Here is a 25,775-nt window from a genome sequence, read left to right as displayed (position 1 = left end):
CTCGGGGAGCTGTTAGCAAATTCCACCCAAATCATAAAAAGACCAAAAAAAAACGACATTTTTTTACGATACTGCGCCACGATCCTGTAACCAGACTTTAACGAATAGAAATTACCGCACCCTAAACTAGTTGATTATCTCGTCAATATTTATAACTATAGACACGAGCAGGTTTACCTGGAAATCGGCCAGGGAGTCCACTTTCACCTTAGCGACGCCGCTATGTGCGTGCCCTATCTTGATCACCACGGGGAACTTGGGCGCTGTGACCTGTAACAATGGGCTCGGTTATGTCATCAGAGATTATGAAGCACACATGATATATTGTCGGATTTTAAATCTTTTTTGTGTGGGAAATAGTTTGGAACGCGACGTGCGTTTGCATAATGTCGGGTCTGACCCCAATTGTTGTATGTTCCCGACAACACATTTCTGTTGGGAACATGATATTGTCATAATTAATTTATGTAAGTAACCACAGGCTTATTTACTATTTCTTCTAATTTAAATTTTCATTACCATTGTAAAAATAGCTTTAATTAGTACATACTGCAAAAAATGTTTTTTCCACATTCCTAAACATAAATTTATCGTTTCAAAAATAACACATATTGAAAGGAAATTTGAAATTATCGTAATTTGTTCAGAGAATGAATGCGTGTTTATTATTTCGTTATCTGACGTAAATGCAAATTGCGTGCGAAGCGGTGGGTTATGACTGTGAATAAAACAATATAGGTTGTAAAAGAAAACTTTAGTGTATTTATAATATCACATTTAAAAATGTGTTTTAATGCTTTCAACTGGGGCCACTGAGGTAACGTCTTTCGGTTTGTTGCAAAACTTTTCTCTATTATTACGTTTTATAGTTTATTTTTCCTCAAAGGTAACTTCGCTTTACCTCTGGCATTGTCGATGTCCATAAGCGAATGACCACGAACCGCCACTTGAATGTCTGTTCGGTTAAGTAACAAACTATTTAAGTGGACGTTTTTGAATTTAAAGGAATATTTACGGATATGGTCTCACGTAAAGTTTTTCCGGAAGACATGGGATTGCAGCCGTGGCTACCCTAAGCTATTATTAATACGTACGTATGTACTACCTTAATATCCGATCTCAGGAAATTATCACTCACGATATAAGTATACCTTGTTCCTAACTCAAGCCTGGCATTTGTTGGCTTGTAAAATTATAGTACATAAAAGTAGTATATATATAGGTATAATAGTTACATAAAGGGAAGTCATAGAGAAACATAATCCAAAGAAAAGTGCTCCGTAAAGGTCACGACTCTCAGCACTGAGGAACACGACGCAGGAGGAAAATTAGAGTAAATGGCCACAAAGAATATAATAAAGAACATTTTAAAACCGTTTTACACCAAAAAGATAAATGATAAATTTAAGTTATAAAAAGTATGGTATTCATAATTAGCGGTTGTACCTAGTGAGGATTCAAAGTTGTAACAATGTTTACTAACGTGTATACTGTATTAGTTATTTTAATGACTTTAGTTGTTTTATTGCCGTGATATGAATCTTAATGATTTCAATGGCAAGAAATTTCGATTACCACATGATTTTCGGATTACCAATATTTTTATGTTGATTAATATCAATGTATTTTTTTATTATTTACATCATATTACGTATTTTTTGTATGATATATTTAATTAAGTTTTGTTTGTTTCGTTGTAGATTTGTGAGTCGACTTTTATTACTAACTGCTAAGTGAAGCACTGTGACCACCGCTGGATATGTGTGAAAAAATACAGTAATTTGTTGTGTGCGTTATTCTACTATGTATGACAAAGTTAGCGGCCGATTTTATAAAAATTTTTGCTCAATCGGATCAACAACAGAAGGCACATGAGACGCACGCACATGTTTATACAGTTCTTATTTTTAGTGCTTAAACTGAATCTGTATTTCAAAACCTTGTCGGTTTTCAACTGTAATTGATGTGCTTTCAAACATAAAAATAACCATGATTGACAGTGCACTCTTGTCTGAACGAATTAGATTCCAAGTGATGTGGTTTATATAATATTATTGCGAATATCTGCGTTACGTTTCGCATAGGTCTTCGATGTAACGTTAGTCAAGTGACGTCATTACATTGGTTTCATATACACCAGTGGTGGAGGCGCTCTGTGGGCGGTGCGACGTCAAGTGTTATATTCCTCTGCACTTGAGGCATGCTTCCTTCTCCGTATCGCGTGACGCATGTCATCTTCAGTGTAGACATAACATTGTATGTTTTGTTCAAATTGCTATTTATGGTAAGGCGCTGCGTATGACTCGAAAGCATATTTTAAATTGCTCTGGGGTGACTTCATTTTTTGACGGCGAGACGCGTGTTCGTTTGCTTACGTCATATATGGACATCCCTATGTTCGACGATCGTGAATTTAAATGATAATCGACTAATAAGTGATCATTTGATTAGCGCCGTTCGAATCTCGGTGTAAATTGAATAGGTAGGCATCCATGACCATTTATGTTATCTTTTGATTGATCAACTTGATAGCTTTATCGTGGTATTCAATTCAAATATCGCTATGGTTGTTACAAAAGTTCTTAATGGTCATAAAGAGACGGGAAACAATATCGCACGAGTCTCGATGGAGTATTTATTGTTCACAAAGGACAAGACAATTGTCATTTATCACAGTAATTACCGCCTTTGAAGTTAGATGGTATCTCGCCGCCTATAGAATATTTTGAATGCCATGATAAATCATTCTAATGACTGATCAGATATGCTTGAATAAGTCATCAAAAGGTTTTTATTGAATCTTAAGGTTTATCTTAAGATATTCTTTAAGCACTAGAGTTTGTTGAGTAGAAAAATCTCTGCATTTGAGATTTACTGAAATAGGTAGTGTTGAAAAATGGAAAAGTTATTTTTTTGCAATAGTAAGCAAACGAGCTTACGACCTACCAGATGGTAGGTGGCTGTTCCTTTAAAAATCAATTTTATTATTCTACTTAGATAGTGATTATGTAAACAGTGTATTAATAAAGATTGAGATTCTAAATACACTGTATAGATATATATGTCATTTACACTGTATAGAACCTAACAATCGATTTTATTTTAATTATTACAAGATATATCCGCAATATAAAAATAGTTCAACGACAATAATTAAAAGTTGGGAATGATCACAACGTTTAAAGAGGCGATTGTGTTTTTTTAGAGGACACAATAATAATGTTATCGTCGCAATTTCCGTGGTTGTAACTGTTATTGACCTCAGTCAAGGTGAGAAACATTCATACGAACGAGATTACGCATGTGATAATGAGTATTTCGAATGCAGCTTACAATTTACATAGGCACGTTTAATAGACGTTATAATAAGGCAAATATCGAAATGGCGCCAGACATTTTCAAGTTTCAAGTGTTTTTTTTTATTAAGTAAGTACATTAAGCTTGTTGCCTACAGGATCTGTCGGCTTACGTGTATTTTGGTACCAATTATCTCATCCAATTTAAATAATGTTTTGAAATTATGTGTGATGTTTATTGTTGTTGTTTTTTTTTAAGACTGTCGTGCTTGTGGCCCCGCTTATGGGAAGTACTTACCGCCGCCTTTAAACCTTATTACTGATAACGGTATAACTTATAAACGTATTTACAGTAATGTTTCTGGCAAAACCTTATATTACTACTTCATATATTTACAAGTTACTCCTAACCCTGAAATACTCTTTTAGTAAGTAATACCTACTTATCTAAGCCTTTGTTTAAAGATAAATTGTTTTAAAACAATTCGTGGTTGAATTGATGCAAAATTTGAAAAAATAAACCCAACGCATTACTTAGAAGTCGTTTTAGAAGACTAAAAAAATTTACCATTACCAAGACCATATGCGAGTTTATCTTCGAAGACAGTAAATAAGCTAAGAGTGACGAAAGGCAAATTCAGTCTCGGGTAATAGAAGAAAGAGGTAATAGATATCCTATAGGTAGTAAGGTCTTAATAGGTAAGAGATGTCCAGTAGAAAAGATATCAATCCCTCTCAATCTCCAAGTCGTAAAAGCAATTTAATGATTTTAAATCATACTTTGTATCATGTGAGTTTTTAGTGACGCATAGAAAGCATATTTTTAAATTAATCGCAGGACTAATACATAGACCACAAGTAATCAGCTGATAGATGCAGACAAATGTCTTTCACTCAATGCAGACTAAGATGATAGCTTACACTTCCTGACTATATATATATGTCTACTATTTCTAACACAAAAATGATGCATTGTAGCAAAATCTATCATGGAAGTTTTTGTCAGAGTTTCTCGCCAGATCTTGTCAGTGGGTCGCGTTTCCGATCGCGTGGATTCTGCGAAGCACGGTGGTTCGTGCTAGCAATAACGTCAGCCTTGAGCTCCGTGAGCTCACCTACTCGCCTGGTGACGCTGATATGGTCTCTCAAGACCATCAGCTTAGCAATCATAGAATAAAACTTGAATAGCTCATATATCTTGATACTGACAACTAAGAAGAGTAGATTTTCTATCGAGCGGTCTTTGCTCAGTTTTTTTTCCTATCTAAGATGAGATTCTTGAGGGGCTATTTCAGCGTAACCTTCACTAGTAGGTGAGCTCACGGGCTCGAACCTGACGACGTTGCTAACACGAACCCTAGCAACAGCCGTGCTTCGCAGAATCTACCACCGGATCGGAATGCGACCCACTGAGAAGGTCCAGCGAGAAACTCAGTGGGCTGTGTCTGTGGGTTAATTTGCTCGTCGAGCCCTTCGTCGCAAGTGGGTTCGGTGAGAACGATGACCGGTGAGTACACCAATCACATTTGTTGCCTTAGAGGACTTTAGAAATCTTCTCATGACGTCAGCAAATGAAAGCGAATGACAGTTCTTAGGACGGAGGTTCAAAGTTAATCTTGTAAATGTCGATAGTGAGCTTTAGGTTTTTGTCGGATTTCTTTTTTGATAACTGTCGCTGTACGCATTGTTGTTCAAGAATAATGCAGCTTTATCGATAAACAAAACAGATGAGATAGATTGATATTAATGGTGACTAAAAATCTGGGTGGCATACCTGTAGTTTTTCATTAATATTTGGATAAATTATTAAATTTATTGAGACCCTCTAACCTGTTATTCCACTAGTGATCTTCGGATCTATGTCGTTATTTAGAGGGAAGGGAAAAAGTTACGGGCTTAAGACAAAGATATTCCGCGAAACGATAATTTAGTTCAGTAAGCTAATAAGAATAGAGTCCTGACGTTGCAAAGGAAGCGTTGCAACAGCTACGTCTCGACCTATATTGATAACAACTCTTGTACAAGCATTGTACGCGGCATCTTATACTGGGGACTTTGATAAAACTATTTCAATTATATTCACGAGCGTCGAAAAAAATGAATTTTTTTCATAGAAATCTTAGAATCAAGCTTCGTAACTTAGACTTCCAAACTTCCAGACTTCACGTGACAGAGGTACTACAAATATCAAAGATACCGCAATCCAAGGATTAAGTTCGTCAAAGTTGTAACTTAAATTGCCATAAACCATGTATTAATTTATTTATTTATTTATTATATATAGCATTGGATTATAAACCGGTTTTATTGTTATTTTCTGGTTAGCAGTTATTTCTGATGATAATGAGCTAGGTGGCTGTCAGTTATAAATAATTTAGAAACAAATATTTGGCCCACTTTTACCAGTAAAAAGTCAATAATGAAACAAAAAAAATTGTCTTTAAAATGGATCTACATTAGTCTTGAGAAGTCAGTTACTTTAGTACAGTAATCAGTGGATAAACACAAGTTAATTTTATTCTATGAAGCTATGTATAATGTGTTGAATTATTTGAAATAAAGTAAAAACTTGGCCTACCTACTGTAAATAGTATCGGAGAGCCTATGGTTGGCATTCTATTAGCAATCGATTTATAAAATAGTTAATTTCACGGTTTGACACGGGTACCTATCGATAGACAATACACAAAAACATTCTTAGATATGTATTTTTTCTTAGTATATTTACAAATAAAATATAGTAAAAATGAGCGCGTTTTACAGTAAGTAGCTCCTGATGATGTAATCCAAATAAAAAAGCAATTTCGACTTTAAGTGCATAATTTTTTTTTATAATTTATTAATATGTCTGAATTGCTTATGGTCACTTTAATGGTGCAGCACAAGCGGCGTCTAGAGTCCGCATTGATGGATAATCTACTTATACTTAATATTATAAAGAGGAAAGATTTGTTTGTTTGTTTGTATTGAATAGGCCCCAAAACTTCTGAACCGATTTGATAAATTCTTTCACTGTTTGGAAGCTACACTATTCCCGAGTGAGATAGGCTATAATCTTTTTTGAAAAAAATTAGAGATCCTTACTAAAACTCCAATAATGTAAGGTGTAAAAAAATTACCTAAAATATTCTTTACATCGCGTGCCCTGCGAAAACTGTTGATGGTAGAGTAAAATAATGTAGTACGAATTTGTGGAACACATTATTATTTACAAAGAGTGTCGCGACAGCATATGTCTAACTATTACAGTTATGCAGCAATAAGTGTTCTTTTATTAAAAAAAATAAAACAAGGTCATATTATATCGTTAAAATTTTTCTTAAAGATTCGAGCGGAGCTGGAGTTGGCCGCTAGTAAATAATAAAGCAAGTTGCTTAGTGCTTGAATACCGAGAATATCTCAATTCCGTTTTATACAATACCGTCATATTACAAGAAATGAAAAATACCGAGAAGTGAAAATCTATTGAAGAGCAATACAATAAGTTCTTATTTAGAAAAGGGATAAATAACATTTATGCTCCTTATTTTTCATTACAAGAATTATAAATGTTAACATTACATGTAAGCAAAAATAAGGTACTTCTAAGGTAAGGTATTCTTTGATAAATGCATAAGTTCAAACAAGATTTTGTCATGAACATGTTTGAGAGAAATTAAATCTTGATTAGATGCAACTCGGTCTCTGATGATAATAGAACACACATAACCTTATAAGAAACATACATTTCACACTTATAAGGGAACTAAGAAGGTATAAAAGTGAAGAGCTGAGATAAATTTAGCTGCATCTACATATGGTCTTTAATTGTTTAAGAGTGTTATTTGCGCCCTATTAAGAATAATGAATCTAGTTGTTTCTTGAAAAATGGTGTTTCATAAGCCAAATGTTTTGTGTAATTGTTTTTATTTATTATCACATGTAATAATTGTCAACCACGCTGATGTATTTCGGCTCGGGTATAAGCTTAACTTAAATTAAAGACATGTGAGAGCTCGCATATTTGAATGGAAAATCACGTCTTTCACTTTTATTTTAACTTTATTTTACATTACATAAAGATGAAGTCATCAATTGCATACTAATGACATAATAATACAGTTCAAGTTATATAAGTTTGATTCCATTATTTATTTTGTCATTAATATTATGAAAAAAAAAATTATGCTACGATTAAAATTTACAAATTGTCAAAAAGTCTAAACTATACCTACAACTATAAAAACTATACTATCTTTTTTTTTTTTGGTTCCAATGCAAACAATTTCCAAACATTTAAACAAGTCGAGTAACGATAGATAATTATCAAAGTAGATAAAGGAAAAAATTTATTATTTTCTAAAAAAATATGTATATTAACATAATTTTAACAAAAATTTTAGAAGTCGTCGTGGCCTAAAGGTTAGGCGTCCGTTGCATTCCGATGCAAGGGTGTTGGAATCCCGCAGGCGGGTACCAATTTTTCTAATGAAATACGTACTTGACAAATGTTCACGATGAAGGCATAACATCGTGTAATAAAAACCAAACTCGCAAAATTATAATTTGCGTAATTACTGGTGGTAGGACCTCTTGTGAGGTTATATTTGAAACGCCTATTTTTGAAACAGTAATGCGTTTCGGCTTCAGTAACCACTTAACACCAGGTGGGCTGTGAGCTCGTCCAACCGTCTAAGCAATATAAAAAAAACTTCTATTGTTTACTATGTACTATTATTACTTTTATTAATCTAATTGTAATATTATAAAAATATTAACCTAAGTGTACTTTGATTTGTTTTACGTTGAAATTATATAACCTGCCGTGCTTTCTATGTTATTCAATCAGAATTAGAGCCTCAGTAATTCCATCAAACAAGTCACTGTGGAATTTTGCGATTTCAAATAATATTTCTTTTACACAACTCTCAGTTAAATAAATGTTTGCATATTCACCGAGGTGTGTTGAAAAGCCGTGTGTACCTACGAGTGTTTTGCAAGAACAAAAGGGCTCGACAAGTGAATCTTAATAATTTATACATCTCAGTCTTCGGCAGGTTCAGTTGAACCTAGCCCGTGCATCAGCCCGCTGAGTTTCTCGCCAGTTCTTCTCAGCGGGTCGCAATTACTATCCGGTAGTAGATTAATACGCGAAGCAGTTGCTCTTGAACTGTTAGGCCTCCTTTGGAGGCGCTCGGGCAGCTGTTAGCAAATCCCACCCTTTCTGGCTGAGCCTTTGCTCGCCCACCTGTCCTGGTGAAACTGGGAAGGCCTTTGGGCCACCAGTAATCCCTCATTCATAAAAAAGGTTAAGTTTCGAATGTTATGATCAATTTGACAACAATAGTGTAAAAATTCGATTTCAAATAAAAATATGTCAGTAAAACTCTGCTTACAATAATTTTACTTGCTGTTATTTAACAAACAAAAAAAAAACTAAACGCGTAAAAAGTTATTTTTAGTCCGTCTGTAAAAACATTTGATGCAGAAACGTTTGTCGAGAACTCATCAATTGTTATTGCGTTAATCTTGGATGAAGACACCAACGGTTCGACGTGATGATGTCACGGGAGAAACCGATCGTCGGTATTCGGTTTACCGCGTGCGGGATATTATCACGAGCCGTTCGTTGTACAGGCAGACCCACGTGCTGGTGGAGTTATTGATGGCAGTGGCAGTGGGCGCATAATAACTGGTTCGACCAACCGAACGAAACGCTCAGTTTCCGATTGTTCGCTACGGGGAACGCGTGTCTCCGAAAACATTGAGCCGGCGTTGCGCGAGAGCATATACGATTTATCGAACATAATAAATTTTCAAATAGACAATTTTCTTCAACGATTTTTCCAAACGAACAATATTAAATCTTGTGTATTCGTAGTAGTGCGTGTGCGTCTTTATAGAAGTCGAAACGACCCTCAACTGCTGAATCGTTGGCAATCTACGAGTTCAGGTGCAATGTTTATATTATTAACCTGTCCTTAAGTACGATAATTATATTTCGATGTATAAGAGAATGTAACCGGTAAAAAATACTCATGTTCGCTGCTGGGCAATTGTCGGCGTCATGTAAACATGTTACGATTGTGTAATCAAAACAGGATCCAATTTTGATGACTTACCGATTCAGTTGTAAACAGAAGGCAAACGATTTCCTTGTTTGTTGACATGGCTCGTTAGATCTACTTTGATAATGTAAATTTCGTGACACATTTCGTAGGCGTCGTAAAAAGCGTTGCATGTTGCATTATTTAGGTACCTACCAGTTTCTAATACAGGTCATACTCGTAAGTCGAAGCTGTTGCACAATTGAAAGTAATGTTTACTTTTAGGAATACGCGTCATATTCTGACACACATGCCTATGAATGCAACGCGTTATTTCTAATTACCTACATGACTGGAGGAATGCAATCGAGATTTGGCACAGTTTCACGCACTAAACGTCGTGAATCATAAAACGTTTTGAATATTGCATTTATATTGGGAAATTTCGGACAAAAAATCAGATTTACAGACATTTTAGAGAGAAAAAACACGATTCTAAATGAATTCTGAATAAATTAAAATTCCAGATACGGTCATAGCACTTCATTGATCAAAAAAACAATGCATATTTAATGAATGTGTTAAACGTATTTGTCCAAATGTAACTATGTAAATAAAACCGTGTGTAGCAAACGTGATACCATTTGTAAACATTGTTGGCCTTTGGTTTGCATTCTTGCGACGACGGTTACCGTAGGAGTAAATAAACGAATTGCGTAGTATGATTTTTAATAAACACCTTACTAGCTTTTTACTTTCAGCTTTGTCTAATTCGATTGTAACGTCAGGAATCGAATAGTTAAAAGATTACGACCCGCGCTTCGTGATTGTATGGCATTCGTAGCGATCGATCGAGATGTTTCTGGTAACTTGTCTGAAATATTTTCCCGATAACATTAATAATGGAAGCCCGTTAAAGAATAGCATAATCTTTTATTAGTTACGAAGGACAGTGATCCCTGTGGCCTATTTAATAATATTTAGGTTGTGACGAAATTTTGTCAAAAGTACATTACAGTAATTAAATGTATGTGAATTATTTTTATAATACTATTTTTCTCAACTTTTGTTTAAATGTAATTTCGTTTCTCTGGCTTCAAAAACGACTTTCATACATAGAAACCTTCAATCCCTAATTCACTACTAACTTATCAAAATCAAAAAAAAGCTTCCATATTCACTTCTAAAAATTATAGAGACAAGTATCTGTAATTTCGTATTTCTTACTATAAAAATGAAAGTTTTCCATACATCCCTTATTGTTCTTCTTTAGAAGAGAAATGTCCACGTACAAAGTACCTACTACATTTTAAAGTCCCGGCGTTTTAGACGTGTCGTTGATGAATCAATCAGTCAGCCAAGAGAATTAACCTTATCTCACACAGCTGTTAAATTTATTTAAATATCTTTAACAACCTAATCTTCTGTAGTCATTAAAAAAAGAAAAGTCAAATTTCGCTTCCACATTTCACACTAGCTTTATTGAACTCTACTATAGTTGCATATTTTAAAAATATAGTTAATTTTAAAAATAATAATTTGAAATCTTGCTTAATATTCACGTACCTAAGTTTAGCTAGTGATTAGCTGTTAAATCAAAGGTGAACTTAGAATATTCATTACAATCATTACCTTTATTTTAATTTGAAATTCAAGTTAATAAATATTTTGAATATGTTATAGAAAAAAAAAAAACTGTTTCTTTAGATATATTGACCAATTGTTACGAGGTCGGGGTGCGATATCAGAACGGTTCGGCAGTACTCGAAGGAAATGTGTCGTTAGCTGGCCACACTGGCAGGGCCCAGTCTTCTCTATTGATTAATTCAAATGATTTTATTGCATAATGGCCAGTGTCAGTGAATTGGTTGACTAGGCGCGACCAACGTTGTCGTTTTCTATGACTGTATTTCGTATATTTCGACGCAGTTACAATAATACTAAGTACATTTTTGATTTCTTTTATTCAATTTTTTTTTCAATTTCAATTTAAGGCAGCGGCTTGGCTCTGCCCCTGGCATTGCTGACGTCCATGAGCGACGGTGACCACTTACCATCAGGTGGGCCGTATGCTCGTGTGCCTACAAGAGCAATAAAAATAATAATTAAGAAGTACTTAAATTGAAGTAGAGTACACAAGCTCACAAGAAGTACAATGTGAATCAGTTAGAGATTTTATTTCCCATATAATAAATGTAAGATCATCAGACATCACAATAACTCATAATTCATATATTTTGCGTTAACAGCAAAACGAACACTACACCGCCCTGAACTTTGAACACCTTGCGTTTTAATTGTTATACATAATAAAATTATGACAGTGTGAATTCATATTGGTGCTGTACTTTAGTGCTATATTTATTCAAAATATATACTTATAATATATTCATAGATAATATTATATTTGAATTCGAATTTTTACATAAATTATTAGTATAATAATTAAAAAGAAAGTGAAGCCTTTTGATAAAAATAAAATCTTTCTTACCAACAATCGCTTGATCAAGAAATAGAAGTTATAATATACCAGCTGGCCTCTGTACTCAACTCTGATCTCTGGTATTGACCTTTCTCTTGGAATTTATCACAAACCCTTAGTTAGCGGTTAATGTCAGTAACAATAAACCTAACAGTGAATTATGAAGACATATGTAATATTTCATTCAACTAAACATTAAATTATATTTTTGATTTATGTGTTAATTTAAAATTGTGAAGTACATATTATTATGTATGTGCAATAAGCCAGTTCTTTTTCAATAGCATACTTCAAATCACTTGTACGTAATAAATACCTAAACGAAAATTATCGCTGATTTCGAATTCAGTTTCTATTACATTAATTCGAACTAAACCAAGTTGCAGCTGCGCTTGTCATAAATATCAATTCCTCGGAACATAAACAGTAGTAACACACATGTAGCGAAATAGACGACGAGCGCTTGTACACACGTGTGCGGTGCGGGGTACTCGTACTTATTGCAATCTACTAGATGATGACCGAGCTTTACTCGGTATTTTTTTTATAACGCCATCTTGTTGTGCCTTTAAAGCAGTTGTTTGCTCTCAATTAAGAAAAATAGTATTATTATTCGCCAATAGATGTCGGTCGGGAAGAGTCATAAAGTTGATTATCGATAAAGTTGATTATTGAAAACGCGAAAAAAACAATATTTTCTGAAAATAAATCGTAGCTAGATCGATTTATCGCCCCCGAAATTCTCTGTATACTAAATTTTATGAAAATCGTTGGAGCCGTTTCCGAGACTATATATATTTATATGTATATATATTTATACAAGAATTGCTCGTTTAAAGGTATAAGATTATTAATTGTATCGTTGTATCGTGTAAGTAGAGAGTTCCGCGGCGCAATATCGAGACTTCATCTCGTTAACCCGATGTCGAAGAGCACTCGGGCCAAGTTCATACGCTGCTCGCTCGCTAGCAAGCCATTTTGATCGTGTCTATGAATGTTGCAAGCTACGAGAAAAGCACCGTTTTAATAAAATAAAATAAAACCATTAAGTGACCAAGATAACTGAAATAGATTTCACGAATCGAGTTAGAAGCCAATAAAACTGTTATCTTAATTCAAGCTTGCGGGCCCTGGTCTGTTATTGAGTTCATGATCATAAAGAAACCCATTGAATTGAAGTAAAATTAGGCGCCGTTGAAAATTTGTAGACTTATCTTAATATGTATTTTTTTTATTGCATGGGTGGATGGACGAGCTCATAGTCCACCTGGTGTTATATGGTTACCGGAGCCCATAGACATCCATAACATAAATGCCGCCACCCACCTTGAAACATGAGTTTTAAGGTCTCAGTATAGTACAACGGCTGCCCCACCCTTCAAACCGAAACACGTTACTGCTTCACGGCAGAAATAGGCAGGGTGGTGGTACCTATCCGTGCGGACTCACTAGAGGTCCTACCACCAGTCTCTATTTGGGGATAACGACTAAGAGCCGATCTTCCAGTGATCGGATGATGCAAGCTTATCTTGGAAATGTCGTTAGCGCGTATTCAGGTTTTAGCCAAATGTTTTCTACTCTCAGATATAGTTACCGCTACAAGCATGTTTCGAATGTGTTGTATATGTTGTTGTATATATATGTATATTGCAATAATAATGTGTTGAATAACCGAGCGCTCGTTGATCCCGGGTGTAGGTAGATTGAGCCACAGCAACCGCATAGCTCTAATTACATTCGCTCGAATGAAAACAATGTTTCCGCAGAAAGCAAGCAGGTGATGATAACAAAACGTTTTTGTTATCTATCAAAGCGATGTGCAAATATGGAAGCGACGCCGACTAATAGTAAATAAAAACAGAATTATTAGGACAAAAACGTTGAAGGCAAAATAATCTCAAAAGAAAACAAAGCTCTGAAACTGTTTTTTTTTATTGCTTACGTAGGTGGATGAGCTTACAGCCCACCTGGTGTTAAGTGGTTACTGGAGCCCATAGACATCTTACAACGTAAATGCGCCACCCACATTGAGATATAAGTTCTAAGGTCTCAAATATCGTTACAACGGCTGCCCCACCCTTCAAACCGAAACGCATTACAGCTTCACGGCAGAAATAGGCAGGGTAGTGGTACCTACCCGTGCGGACTCACAAGAGGTCCTACCACCAGTAATTACGCAAATTATAATTTTGTGGATTTGATTTTTATTACACGATGTTATTCCTTCACCGTGGAAGTCAATCGTGAACATTTGTTAAGTACCAAAGTATTTTATTAGAAAAATTGGTACCCGCCTGCGGGATTCGAACACCGTTGCTTCGCTCAATACAAATGCACCGGACGTCTTATCCTTTAGGCCACGACGACTTCATAGTTAACCATTGTTAACAGATTTAGGTGCTAACTATTAATTTCTGTTACTCTTCAGAAATATAACACAAAAATGAAGTTCGACGTTGGTGATGAGTAGAATGTCATTACTGCGAGAGTTTAGCGCGAACCAGTAATGTGTTCCGATTTGAAGGGTGGGGTAGCCGTCATATAAAACTAAGACTTTGTCTGACTAACTAACTCTGTCTCAAGGTGGGTGGCAGCATTTACGTTGTTGATGTTTATCGGCTCCGGTAACCACTTAATATCAAATGGACCGTGAGCTCGTGCATTGAAATGGATATAAAATACTAACTTTAATAAATTCAGTAAAAAATGACATATATAGAGCAATTGGCCTCGATTATTGCTGCATATTAAAAACGCGTATATTCTCCAAGTCCATATTTTGTTCGTAAATGGGTACATTACGTGTACATTTGTAATTCAGTACGCTGATTAGATTGCTAGACGAGCGTTTCACGTACATACATATACATATTTGGTTTGGTATTTCTTCATGTTATTTCTCGAGTGATCGTGTTATTTTAATCGTTATTCAATTTCAAAATGTCCATTAATGTTATATTGTTAATTTATCTGGATCTCGAAATCTTTATATTATTAATATTATTGAGTACAATAAGCGTTTCATTAAAATAATATTGCTGCATAAATATTCATTACTATATTAGTTACCTAATTACTTGGCTAAATATTAAGCCAAGTATAGTATTTTCTTCAGATTCAGCGACTCGTCGATATAATGAAGTCTGCTTTTACGAAACAATAAAAATTGTGAGATTTAGCTGTAAAAGTAGTTTCAATTATGTCCGCGGCTAGCGAAGGCCGACGAATAAATCCTATACTTGTCTTAATATCATTTTGTAATTTAACAGCATTGAATATGTTCTTTCTGCTAACATTATGTTTAACTTAATACAAGGGTCATAATGGCGTTCCGATAATAAACAGGTATTCCTTTTACATCCAGGTCATATCTCGTACTCATCTGTAGATATTACGTTTGTGACCGCCCACGTAAGTCGGCATTATGTCTGTGAAATCCTGGACGTGAGCTGTGTTGTAAAAGTCATTTTCGAACCTTTTTGAAATTAAACATGTTTATTTACTGAGCCGTGTTTGTTTCTTTTTGGTCATTGGAGAATTTTTTACAAGCCCGTCATAGAATTTGGGAAATGATTTTCTATTGTATGAGGTTATCTTATAATATTTAAAAAGAATGCGAAGAACTTTAATACTCGCTTAAACAAAAGGAAAGATTGCGTTTGGTTAATACATAGGCGGCACTGAAAATTTCGGGAATTAACGAAGTGACACAACATTACTATTTAATAATGTATTTATTGCTTTTCGAAGTATTCTCCGCGAAATTTGACACATTTTTCCATACGATGGAACCAATCATTGAAGCAACCATTCCATTCGGAAGTTGGGATCTCCAAGATGGCGGTTTGTAGGCGTCCACAGCTTCTTCAGGTGATGAAAATCTCTGTCCACGCAATTTATTCTTTACTTTAGGGAAAGAATAGAAATAGAAAAAAAGAAATAGAAATCATTAGGGCTTAGGTCGGGGCTGTACGGCGGATGGTCTAATAATTCTATGTTTTCTTGCTCTAAAAACTCTTTTGTTCTGTGCGCGGTGTGAGAACTTGCATTGTCGTGATGGAGGATGATGCGGCGGTTATAGTTCTCTTTACGGAGTTCAGAAACGACCTGTGGCAAACAAATGCTAGCATACCATTCTGCATTAACCGTTCTTTGTCCCTCAAGAGGCATAGTCGTAACATGGCCGGTTTTGGAGACAAACGTGGCCACCATTTTTTTTGCAACACTCCGTGAACGAACAATTTTTGTTGGCTTTAACTCATTTTCGAACACCCAAACTCGTGACTGGTTTTTTGTTTCGGGTTCGTACGCGTATATCCAGGATTCGTCACCTGATACAATGTTGTATACAGCATTTGAGGATCCTGCGTGGAATCTTTCGAGAGTTCTGACGCACCAAGTAACGCGAGCCGCTTTTTGCTCTTCACAGAGCGAATGCGGTATCCATCGGGAAAACAACTTTTTTACACCTAATTGTTCATGCAAGATTATTTGTATTTGACTCATGCCAATGTCTAAAGTTGCCTGAATTTCGCGGTATGTCACATGTCGATCTTCCTCAATCAGCTTACGCACAGCATCAACGTTTTCTTGGGTGACTGCAGTTTTTGGACGACCTTGACGTGGATCATCACTGAGCTTGACACGTCCACGTTGAAACTCAGCAAACCAGCGATAAATTGTGGTTTTGGATGGGGCTTCATCAACAAATGCAGAAATCATCCGGTCAACACACTGTTTTTGTGTTAAACCACTTCGAAAGTCATAATAAATCATCGCTCTTGAATTTTCTCGAGTCAATTCCATTTTCTCAACGACTAAACAAGTTTGACAAAACCTCGAGACAAGACCGAGAATCTTTTTTAAAATAAATAAATGGTATTCGATTTTTAAAACCAAGGAGTTTTCAATTAAAAAGATTTTAATATGACAGGAACAGTGGAAATATTCCATTCCCGATACTTTTAGTGCAGCCCTCGTACATATACCACCCGCGGATGTATCCAGATGTCGTCAGAAAACGAGAATGTAACTAATTTTAGCCATTCATATTCGTTTGGGTTTTTCTTGCAGAAAATTCGACGGAGAAAAGAGTATTACAATCACTCTTAAAAATTACTGTCGAATCGAATGCCAGATTATTCATTCGTTTTCCTGTATGTAATAATAATATTTTCGCATTTTTATATCATTATCACAATGTCAACAAGGTTTTGCATACAACATTTTCTGTATATTTTTAAACACAAAGCTATGATTTACATAGTCGTTTTATTTGGAATCATTGTAAAAAACGTTATGTTAAGTTTTGTAGAATCTTATTTTGAGTAGGAAATGATTTAAATAATTTTGTTTACAACGAATTTAGAGCGTAGGCGTGTTTCCACGTTAGGCGGAATTAGTTTGTATGCGGTTTCTTTTTACAATAATTATTGTTGATTCAGATCTCTGGTTCCTTTTTGCATTATCACATCTTGTATGTTCCGTAAATAGGCTCTTGGATACTTTTTAGGTTCGTTACCCGCAACCCGAAACTGAATAAGAGTTTTATCCATATTCTAAATTTAAGACAGCGCATGGTCAAAAGTGATTTGCACTCTCAACTTACTGTTGAGCTCTAAAATTATTGATTACAATTTAAACTACTTGATATACAGTTACAAAGGAGGAAATGATGACAGCTCTTTGATTCTTTCTTCTTCAGATGAACGAGCTCGTACCGGTGCCAATAGACATTTAAAATGTGAATTCCACCCGCCTTGAGGCTTGAGGTCGAAGTCTCAATCGTAGTGTATAATGAGTTATTTATCCATCAAGCCGGAACGTACGACTGCTTCGTGACATAAAAACACAAGACGCAATGGAATGTAATGGAAATCTTACCTTCCGAATGAATGCAGAATTATTTCGCGATAGTATTGATCTGGTAGGCGGTACCGATTGACGGATCTTCTCAGTGGGTCGAGATTCCGATCCGGTGGTAGATTCAGCGAAGTACTACTGTTTCTAGAGCCAGTGCTAGCAAATTCTTTCAGGTTGAGCACGTGAGGTCACCTACCCATCCGGGCAAAGTTGGAATAGCCCCCTAAGCTACCAGCGAATAAGTAGGAGAAAAGGTACCGATTTGTACATATCATACCACAAGTGATTTTAAAGGTTTATAATTTTTTGAATGTTGATGCGTTTTTATTGCCTGATGTGGTTTTTTGATTGAAGGAGATATAATTACTACGAGTACATCGGGCATCTCATGCTAACCCCTTGGAATATTATCTACGCCTAGAGTTGCCGATGTTCGACAAATGTGTACGTTGGATAATAAATAGGCTATCAGAGAAAAATCACCCAAGATCATCTGGTTTCCATCTAGCATTCCCTTCACTAAGAAAACCAAAGACACAAATACATAGTTTTAAAATTAAAGATATACACACAATATCCATAGCTATTTAATATCCAGATAAAAAGGAAACATACTTGTTCATTATACATATGCCCGATGGGCGAATCGTACCCACGACCCTCGGCCCTGCAGTCAGGCGTGAGCTACTGTGCCACCGAGTTAGTTAATCAGCTCTTCCTTTCATTTAAGGACAGTAAGAGATTTCCAAAATAATTACAAACTATTTTCATATTGTATATGTGTATATAATAAATAACAGCGAGATAATAATATAAAGACGAATGTTCGCTCTACACTTCTCTTAGCATGTAATTTTTATTGTAATAAAACATTGAAGGTTCACGAACGTGAGAGAGATTACTTTATGATATACATTAAACTATAGTGATCACGATACGTAGTCAGTCAATATATTGGCGCCCCGCCGTGTAACGGTAACTCGACATTCTAAGACTACAAAGCATTTCTAATATTGAAAATGTTGAATAAACACTGATGCCATAAGTACTGCAACAGCACGGTTGTATCAATTTCCTCAGAGAAAGGCGTTTCGAAGAGAGACCTAAATGCTTATTGTTGTTTTCGCGTGAATATTGTTCAAACATGAAAACAACGAGTGAAACAATAACGATTCAGTGCTTAATTTAATGTTTTTCAATTCGTTTTCAATTTAGCTTTTTTTTTTTTATTGCTTAGCTGTGTGGACGAGCTCACAGCCCACCTGATGTTAAGTGGTTACTGGAGCCCATAGACATCTACAACGTAAATGCGCCACACACCTTGAGATATAGTTCTAAGGTCTCAGTATAGTCACAACGGCTGCCCCACCCTTCAAACCGAAACGCATTACTGCTTCACGGCAGAAATAGGCGGGGCGGTGGTACCTACCCGTGCGGACTCACAAGAGGTCCTACCACCAGTAATTACGCAAATTATAATTTTGCGGGTTTCATTTTTATTACACGATGTTATTCCTTCACCGTGGAAGTCAATCGTGAACATTTATTAAATACCAAAGTATTTTATTAGAAAAATTGGTACCCGCCTGCGGGATTCGAACACCGGTGCATCGCTTCAACACGAATGCACCGGACGTCTTATCCGTTAGGCCACGACGACCACAAATTGAATAAAGCCAGCGTTTGCCTACGAAATTCGATTTCCATAACTTCACTATATGGATTAGCAAGTGTGTACTTTTAAAAAATCTGTTTCATATATTATTTTAAACAGAGGAACGATTATATTCACATTCTGAGTATTATTAAAATATTAGTTTGACATGGACGACATGGATTGCAAAAAGTCGGTAAACGACTTCAAATCACCAAGGTAAATGTTAATGAACATTTATTTTCAACTCACCTTAAAAGTAATAGTTTGTAATACAGTTCGCACAAGACAGTGTTTTAAACTGTTTAAGCCGTCGTAATTATACTGAGACCTTAGAACTTATATCTCAAGGTGGGTGGCGCATTTACGTTGTAGATATCTATGGGCTCCAGTAATCACTTAACACCAGGTGAGCTGTGAGCTCGTCCACCCATCTAGGCAATAAATAAAAAAACCTCAGAGCCAAAAAAAGCTTGATGGAACCGTCAATGAAATCGGTTTTTAAAATAAAGCGGCACTTGCTTCTGTGTCGTAATCAACTCGAATTCAGGGCAATGAAACGCAAGGACTTTACAAAATATTTTAAATTCAGTTCAACATGTGGTTTCTTTGAGCAGCATTCAAAATGTAATTTCAGAAGGCCTTAAAAAACATTTACAAATATATTTTCTTGTTTTTTCTTTTTTTTCGAATAAAATATTCTAGCACTCTGTTATTATGATAGGGTAAGAAATATAGTTCACCAGCGGCTATTCAAATAAAATACAGCTGCAACCAATTCAAAACTATGCTAATACATACATGCCTACACACATAAATAAATATTCAATATACGTACATACGTTCGTTGACTTTTATAAAACAGTTTAATATGGTTCTCATTTGATACATTAATGACCGCGACATTCGAATGACCCGATTCTGAATTAAATAACCCACATGGAAGGTTGTCCAATCGGTGCGCGACAATTTTAGTACTCGAGGCAATATTTGCACATAAATAATTATTTGTTTATATGCAATATTTCCACGTAACAGTTTCTGTATTAAAATTTTTTTTAGCGACAGCAACATTATAGCGTGTTTTCAAAATTTATGTAATGCTGATCTTTTAAAATAAAACTTCCGTAAACTATGGTAGCCTTAGACTTCTGATTTTGTAAACGCACACAAGAAAAGCTTATCAACAATACATTTTTAATTCCGTTGTGACAATACTGAGACCTTAGAACTATATCTCAAGGTGTGTGGCGCATTTACGTTGTAGATGTCTATGGGCTCCAGTAACCACTTAAGACCAGGTGGGCTGTGAGCTCGTCCACACATCTAAGCTATAAAAAAAAATTAAAAAAAATAATTGTAGTAGGTAACCTCGATTTATAATTATCGAAGAATATATTCATGCTCTGGTATGCAGCATCATGATACATTGCAAACAGGAATACCATTCGTTATCTTGTTTAATATAAACACGCATAAAAAATACCTATGTTAGTAGTTTGTCACTATTTAAATTTAAGATAAGGAAGCGAACACAAGGAGAAATGTATATTAAACGCATTTCATATTTATATATTTTATATCAAACGCATTTCGCTTAAAACCGTAATGTCTTGAAGAAGAAGCGGCTGCCCTAAATGCATTTTGTTGATGTACTGTCCTAAATTTGTCGCTGTAAAGTTTAATAAGTGTAACAATGAGACACTTGCAGCAGTCACTGTATATAACACACCCTTTTTTATTACCTTACGATGCCATACGATTGCTAAGACTGTCGAAGAAAGTAAAGACAAGTTTTAAACCTTCGACCTTTCTCATGAGATATTCCGTCGCTCGTTCATCTATTACTTTTTTTTATTGTTTAGATGGGTGCACGAGCTCACAGCCCACCTGGTGTTAAGTGGTTACTGGAGCCCATAGAGATCTACAACGTAAATTCTCCACCCACCTTGAGATATAAGTTCTAAGATCTCAGTATAGTTACAACGGCTGCCCCACCCTTCAGACCGAAACGCATTATTGCTTCACGGCAGAAATAGGCAGGGTGGTGGTACCTACCCGCGCGGACTCACAAGAGGTCCTACCACCAGTAAATATACTATAGCTATGTACGTGCTGCGGAACATCTATAAACGTTTGGCGATATTCGTGTGTCCTGAAATAAACGTGACCAATGACGATTTTGAGTAAGGCGTCATACCAACCGATAATATGAGTGCAACCGTATAAATAAACATCGGCCGGATTAATGATGAGCATTTTTCGTGGTTAAAACGGCAACTACCATTCATTAATGAATCCGCGTTCAGTTTGAATGTGTATATATACGTAATTCGTGACTCACACATTCTTCGGGACCGATGAAAAAGTAAAAACAGCTGTGACGGAATTACGTACTTTTATGGTGTATATTAAGAAGAGCGTAATGATTTAATTATAACACGAGGATAGGTCGCTTGTCGTGCAATTTTGTTCGTTAATACCTATATATGCAAATAAAATTCCTGTATACAGCTATATATTTGTCAAAAGCTATTTGTTACTGATATTGAGGCAGGTACTGCGCCCATCCTGGTCAACAAAAATGATTGAATGATCATGTTCCGGAACAGCAAGTTCATTGGGATGCGAACGAAAAAATCGTTTTTTTGGAGCTGTGTCAAAGACAAGTGTAGTTTATATTCTGTTGACGTCCGCACACTTCGTTAATCAATTTTCTCCGTTGGGTTTTGCCCTGCTCTTTGTCACGGACGCAGATGTATGCGTAAAAAATACAAAGTAAAAAAAAAGAAATTGTACACTATAGTAGAAAACACGAAATTACTTTGATTTCGCGTATTTCACTGCTTAATAAAAAAGTTCCAATAAAAAGAGCAAAATAATAGACATATTAAAATCTATAAAACTATATTAAAATCTATAAAACTAACTTTATAGTATAATAAGTTTGACGGTAGATCTAAAACTGATTATAAGCAAAGGTATAGCTTACATCACGTAATTACGGCAACGATAGTCTATGATGATGTCTATGTAAAAATTATGAGTAGTGTAAAAAGTCTGTCCGTAAATCTTAGATGTCGTTGAGTGTCGGCGAATTGAGATCATTAAGCTTCTTTAAATTTATATTTGTTTCTCAGTTTTTAACGTACGTACATTTTTTACGTACATTTTTACGTAATTTTAAAAATGTATAGCTTGAATTCTGATTGTGTTACGTGTTGTGTGTGATTGTTATTATTTAAACATTTTTATAATAATTTGAAATTTAACTAATAAGATTCTAAAACGTTTTCAAGGCTTTTTTATTTTTCACTGGAAATTTCAAATAAACATGTCGTGATTAAACGAAGTGTGAATAATGCGATCCAGGTTTCATACTCGGCCAAGGTTGAATATAATACTTACATTGTTATCATAAACTGTTTGATTATAAAACAGCGGTTTACTTTCACACGTCATCTACTAAAAACATTCTCAGGAAATTGTAAAGTAAATATCGCCAGTGAAAAGAAACAATAAAAAATTCTTTAAAACAATTCTCGGTCCACTTCATAGAACATATTTCGTAAAAACAAAGATCGTTAAAACACTTTTTTAATACGCATTAAATGTTTATATGTTTCTCTAAATGATGTCTTAACGTCGTGAAATTTTTTTCCACTATTCCAACCGGTAGGCAATCTCAAATTTAGAGGTGTGAAGAATCGATGATGGTACCGAATTTTAAGTTAGCATAAGGTAGTGATTTTCCCTTGCCTCTGCACCGAACTTTTTCGTTTAGTCAGTTGTTATTTAACGAGTCGCGTTTCCGATCCGGTGGTTGATTCTGCGAAGCACTGCTCTAGGGTCAGTGTTCGCAACACTCCGGTTTGAGCCCCATGAGCTCACCTACACACGTTAGGGTGAAGCTGAAATAGCCTCTCAAGACTCTGGTATCAGCATAGGTAGGATAAACGTGAAAATCTTGATTTCCATCGGTACATCCGGGAACGATGATTAATCGTTTTTCAAATTCAATGTGAGACCTATAACTCATTCGTATAGTTCCTAAACACAAAATTATGTTTACACCTACTCAATCGTTCTTCACGCCGGCGCTGTTAGGTTATGAAATTCATTAGCAATTTGCATTGGCAGTTGTATCTATACCTGTTTAAAAAAAAAAAGTAATCACATGTGATTGTTTGATCTAAAATAAATAAAAATATTGAGATATTTTGTGTTTAATATGAAGACAAATTAGACTGTAATGTTAGGTAAGGTTCTTTCAGTTGTATACATCTAAGTCGCCAGTTTGGCATCTTCTCTACGGTCTACTTGAAGAGATTTCACCTAAAATAAGCACTACCAAAATGTAAAACCTTCAATTTTATAACTATTTTATAAAGATTATTATTGTACACGTAAATATATTAGTGAATAAATAAAATGTGCCTTAAAATACAGACAGATATAGATATAGATAGATACTAAGCACTTAAATTGCAACTTTTTAAATTTCTGTTTAAACAAGCTAATCAAATGTCTATAATTATCACAGGTTTTGGTTTATTAATAACTGGGTGGTTTAGTGTGTAAGTTAGTACTAGTAGTCCACATATATTATTAGTGCCACCATTCTGTGTTCTGTCGTGAAACAGTTGGAAAGGTATGCAGCATTCATTTCAATGCAACTGTGATTTCAGTCTTTATCTATATCTCTTATCTATATCTATTTCAGTCTATATCTCAACAATAGTTAGACCGTGAAACTCGAAGACATATTTCTCTAATTGACATCGAAAATATTTTATCTGTTTTTGCGAGATACTTTGACATACTCCGTTCTTGTATTATGAAATATATGTATGCGTTAGGTAGTCAGAATGATTTATCCTTAAATTTAAAATAAAATGACGTACCAAAAAAATTATTTTCGAATGATCAATGTACGCGTTTTGTTTGAAAAATTATTGCATCCCTGCTTAGAGTTTGCTGTTGAATTAAATATGTTTTCAGAGCATACCTTCGAACATTAAATAAGTCTAAGCACTAAGCTAATGGATGATTCACAGCAAAACATAAATTTAGCTATTGCGTTACGTAAAATGACTGTTGAATTATACATAATTTTAAAGTTTTTTGAGACTTTCTCTCGAACTTACATTAAAATCTATTTCGGGATTCAGATATTTTTTTTGTTTATTTATTTACAATAACTAATTGCTTATTGTTCAGATACGCGACAAACTCTAGTTGTGTTATAATTAGACCGTATCTGTGATGCATGCGCATCGCTGATGCAGAATTCTTGGCCTATTTATTCACATAATATTATGTACAATGTATGGTTACCACTCGCTGAAAGCAACTTTGGATTATCAGTTCATCTTGCTTTTATTTTAAAATAATCTGGCTATAGGTCCGTTTCTTGCACCGTTACAATACTATATACCCTTATTGATTTATTTTGAGAGTCACTTTATAATTATCGGTGTCGATACATACTGTATTGGTGCCAATTAAATTTCATTGGATTTTTTGTGAATGATTATGTTCAAGTTTAGACGTTCGAAGAGTTAAATGGGATTAAAAATGGATGACAAAAGATCTACAAGGAAAAACCATTTCGTCCTGCGAAATAAGATTTTGTTCCCGGAATGTTGTTTTTATGTATTTCTATGTTATTATTACAGGAAAATGCTCCACCGACATTTCAAATTGAAAATTGTTTTATTCGATCATAAACTTTAGCTGAATTTGTTTAATGCGCGATTTTCGGTAAAATCATGATGTAGCACGCATTTTTTATTCAGACAGCGGACGCGGTATATCTCCATACCTCAAGCAGAGTATGTAATATAGATAAGAAACATGTTGCAGGTTGCAGGTATGTCGATCCCACCCAAGCAGCTGCTAAATGCGATTCAAAAGATTTGTTTGACGAGTCCGTTTTATAGCTCATTCAATTGCAACTTCGACGTATTTTGTATGAACAAAAATTTGTGGTTGACTATTTACTGTGACGCAATTTCTTTAACAATAACTTAAAAATAAGTAGCTATGTAATGATTTCGCGTTCCTATAAACTATTTAGTTGTTATAAACTTCTAAATTTTGAATACTAAAGCAGTGAATGTAAAATTAAATAGACAAATAAAATTTATTCCACAATTAGGGCTATCGAGAACTATATTAGGCTATAAATATGAATTAAAACCGTTACATATTTCTCGAAAGAAACAATAAGAAATTCCATCGTTATGACAGCATAATATTTATTTAGTTACAGACTTGTAACCGCATCAAATTAAAGTGAATTTTATGGAATGCCATTTTCACGTTGATAATTTCCACGAATGTCGTCTCGGTATTGGCCTATTTCGACCATTTACGAATAACAAAAGATTGTTAATTTTACGGCTCATTGCTCAATTGCGGTTTTGTACATAAAGTGCAGGCCTTGGCACGTC

General features: G+C 35.0%; 2 protein-coding genes across 2 annotated transcripts in view; one reads left to right on the top strand and one right to left on the bottom strand.

The window, feature by feature from the left end:
- Syn (synapsin) overlaps positions 1-25,775 on the bottom strand; it is a 73,545-nt gene that overhangs the window by 7,381 nt on the left and 40,389 nt on the right. Inside the window, exon 10 of the mRNA XM_089737050.1 lies at positions 178-270. Coding sequence (XP_089593176.1) covers positions 178-270 — 93 coding nt within the window. The remainder of the gene's footprint in view (positions 1-177; positions 271-25,775) is intronic.
- Positions 8,998-25,775, top strand: part of Timp (Tissue inhibitor of metalloproteases) — a 41,901-nt gene continuing 25,123 nt past the window's right edge. The window contains exon 1 of the mRNA XM_028184911.2: positions 8,998-9,228. The gene's annotated coding sequence lies outside the window, so the exon portion shown is untranslated. The remainder of the gene's footprint in view (positions 9,229-25,775) is intronic.

The sequence above is a fragment of the Bombyx mandarina genome, chromosome 22 (assembly GCF_030267445.1).
Source record: "Bombyx mandarina strain Sakado chromosome 22, ASM3026744v2".
Classification (NCBI taxonomy): domain Eukaryota; kingdom Metazoa; phylum Arthropoda; class Insecta; order Lepidoptera; family Bombycidae; genus Bombyx; species Bombyx mandarina.
Note: the sequence above shows the minus strand (reverse complement) of the source record. Positions and strands in the feature narration are given on the sequence as shown.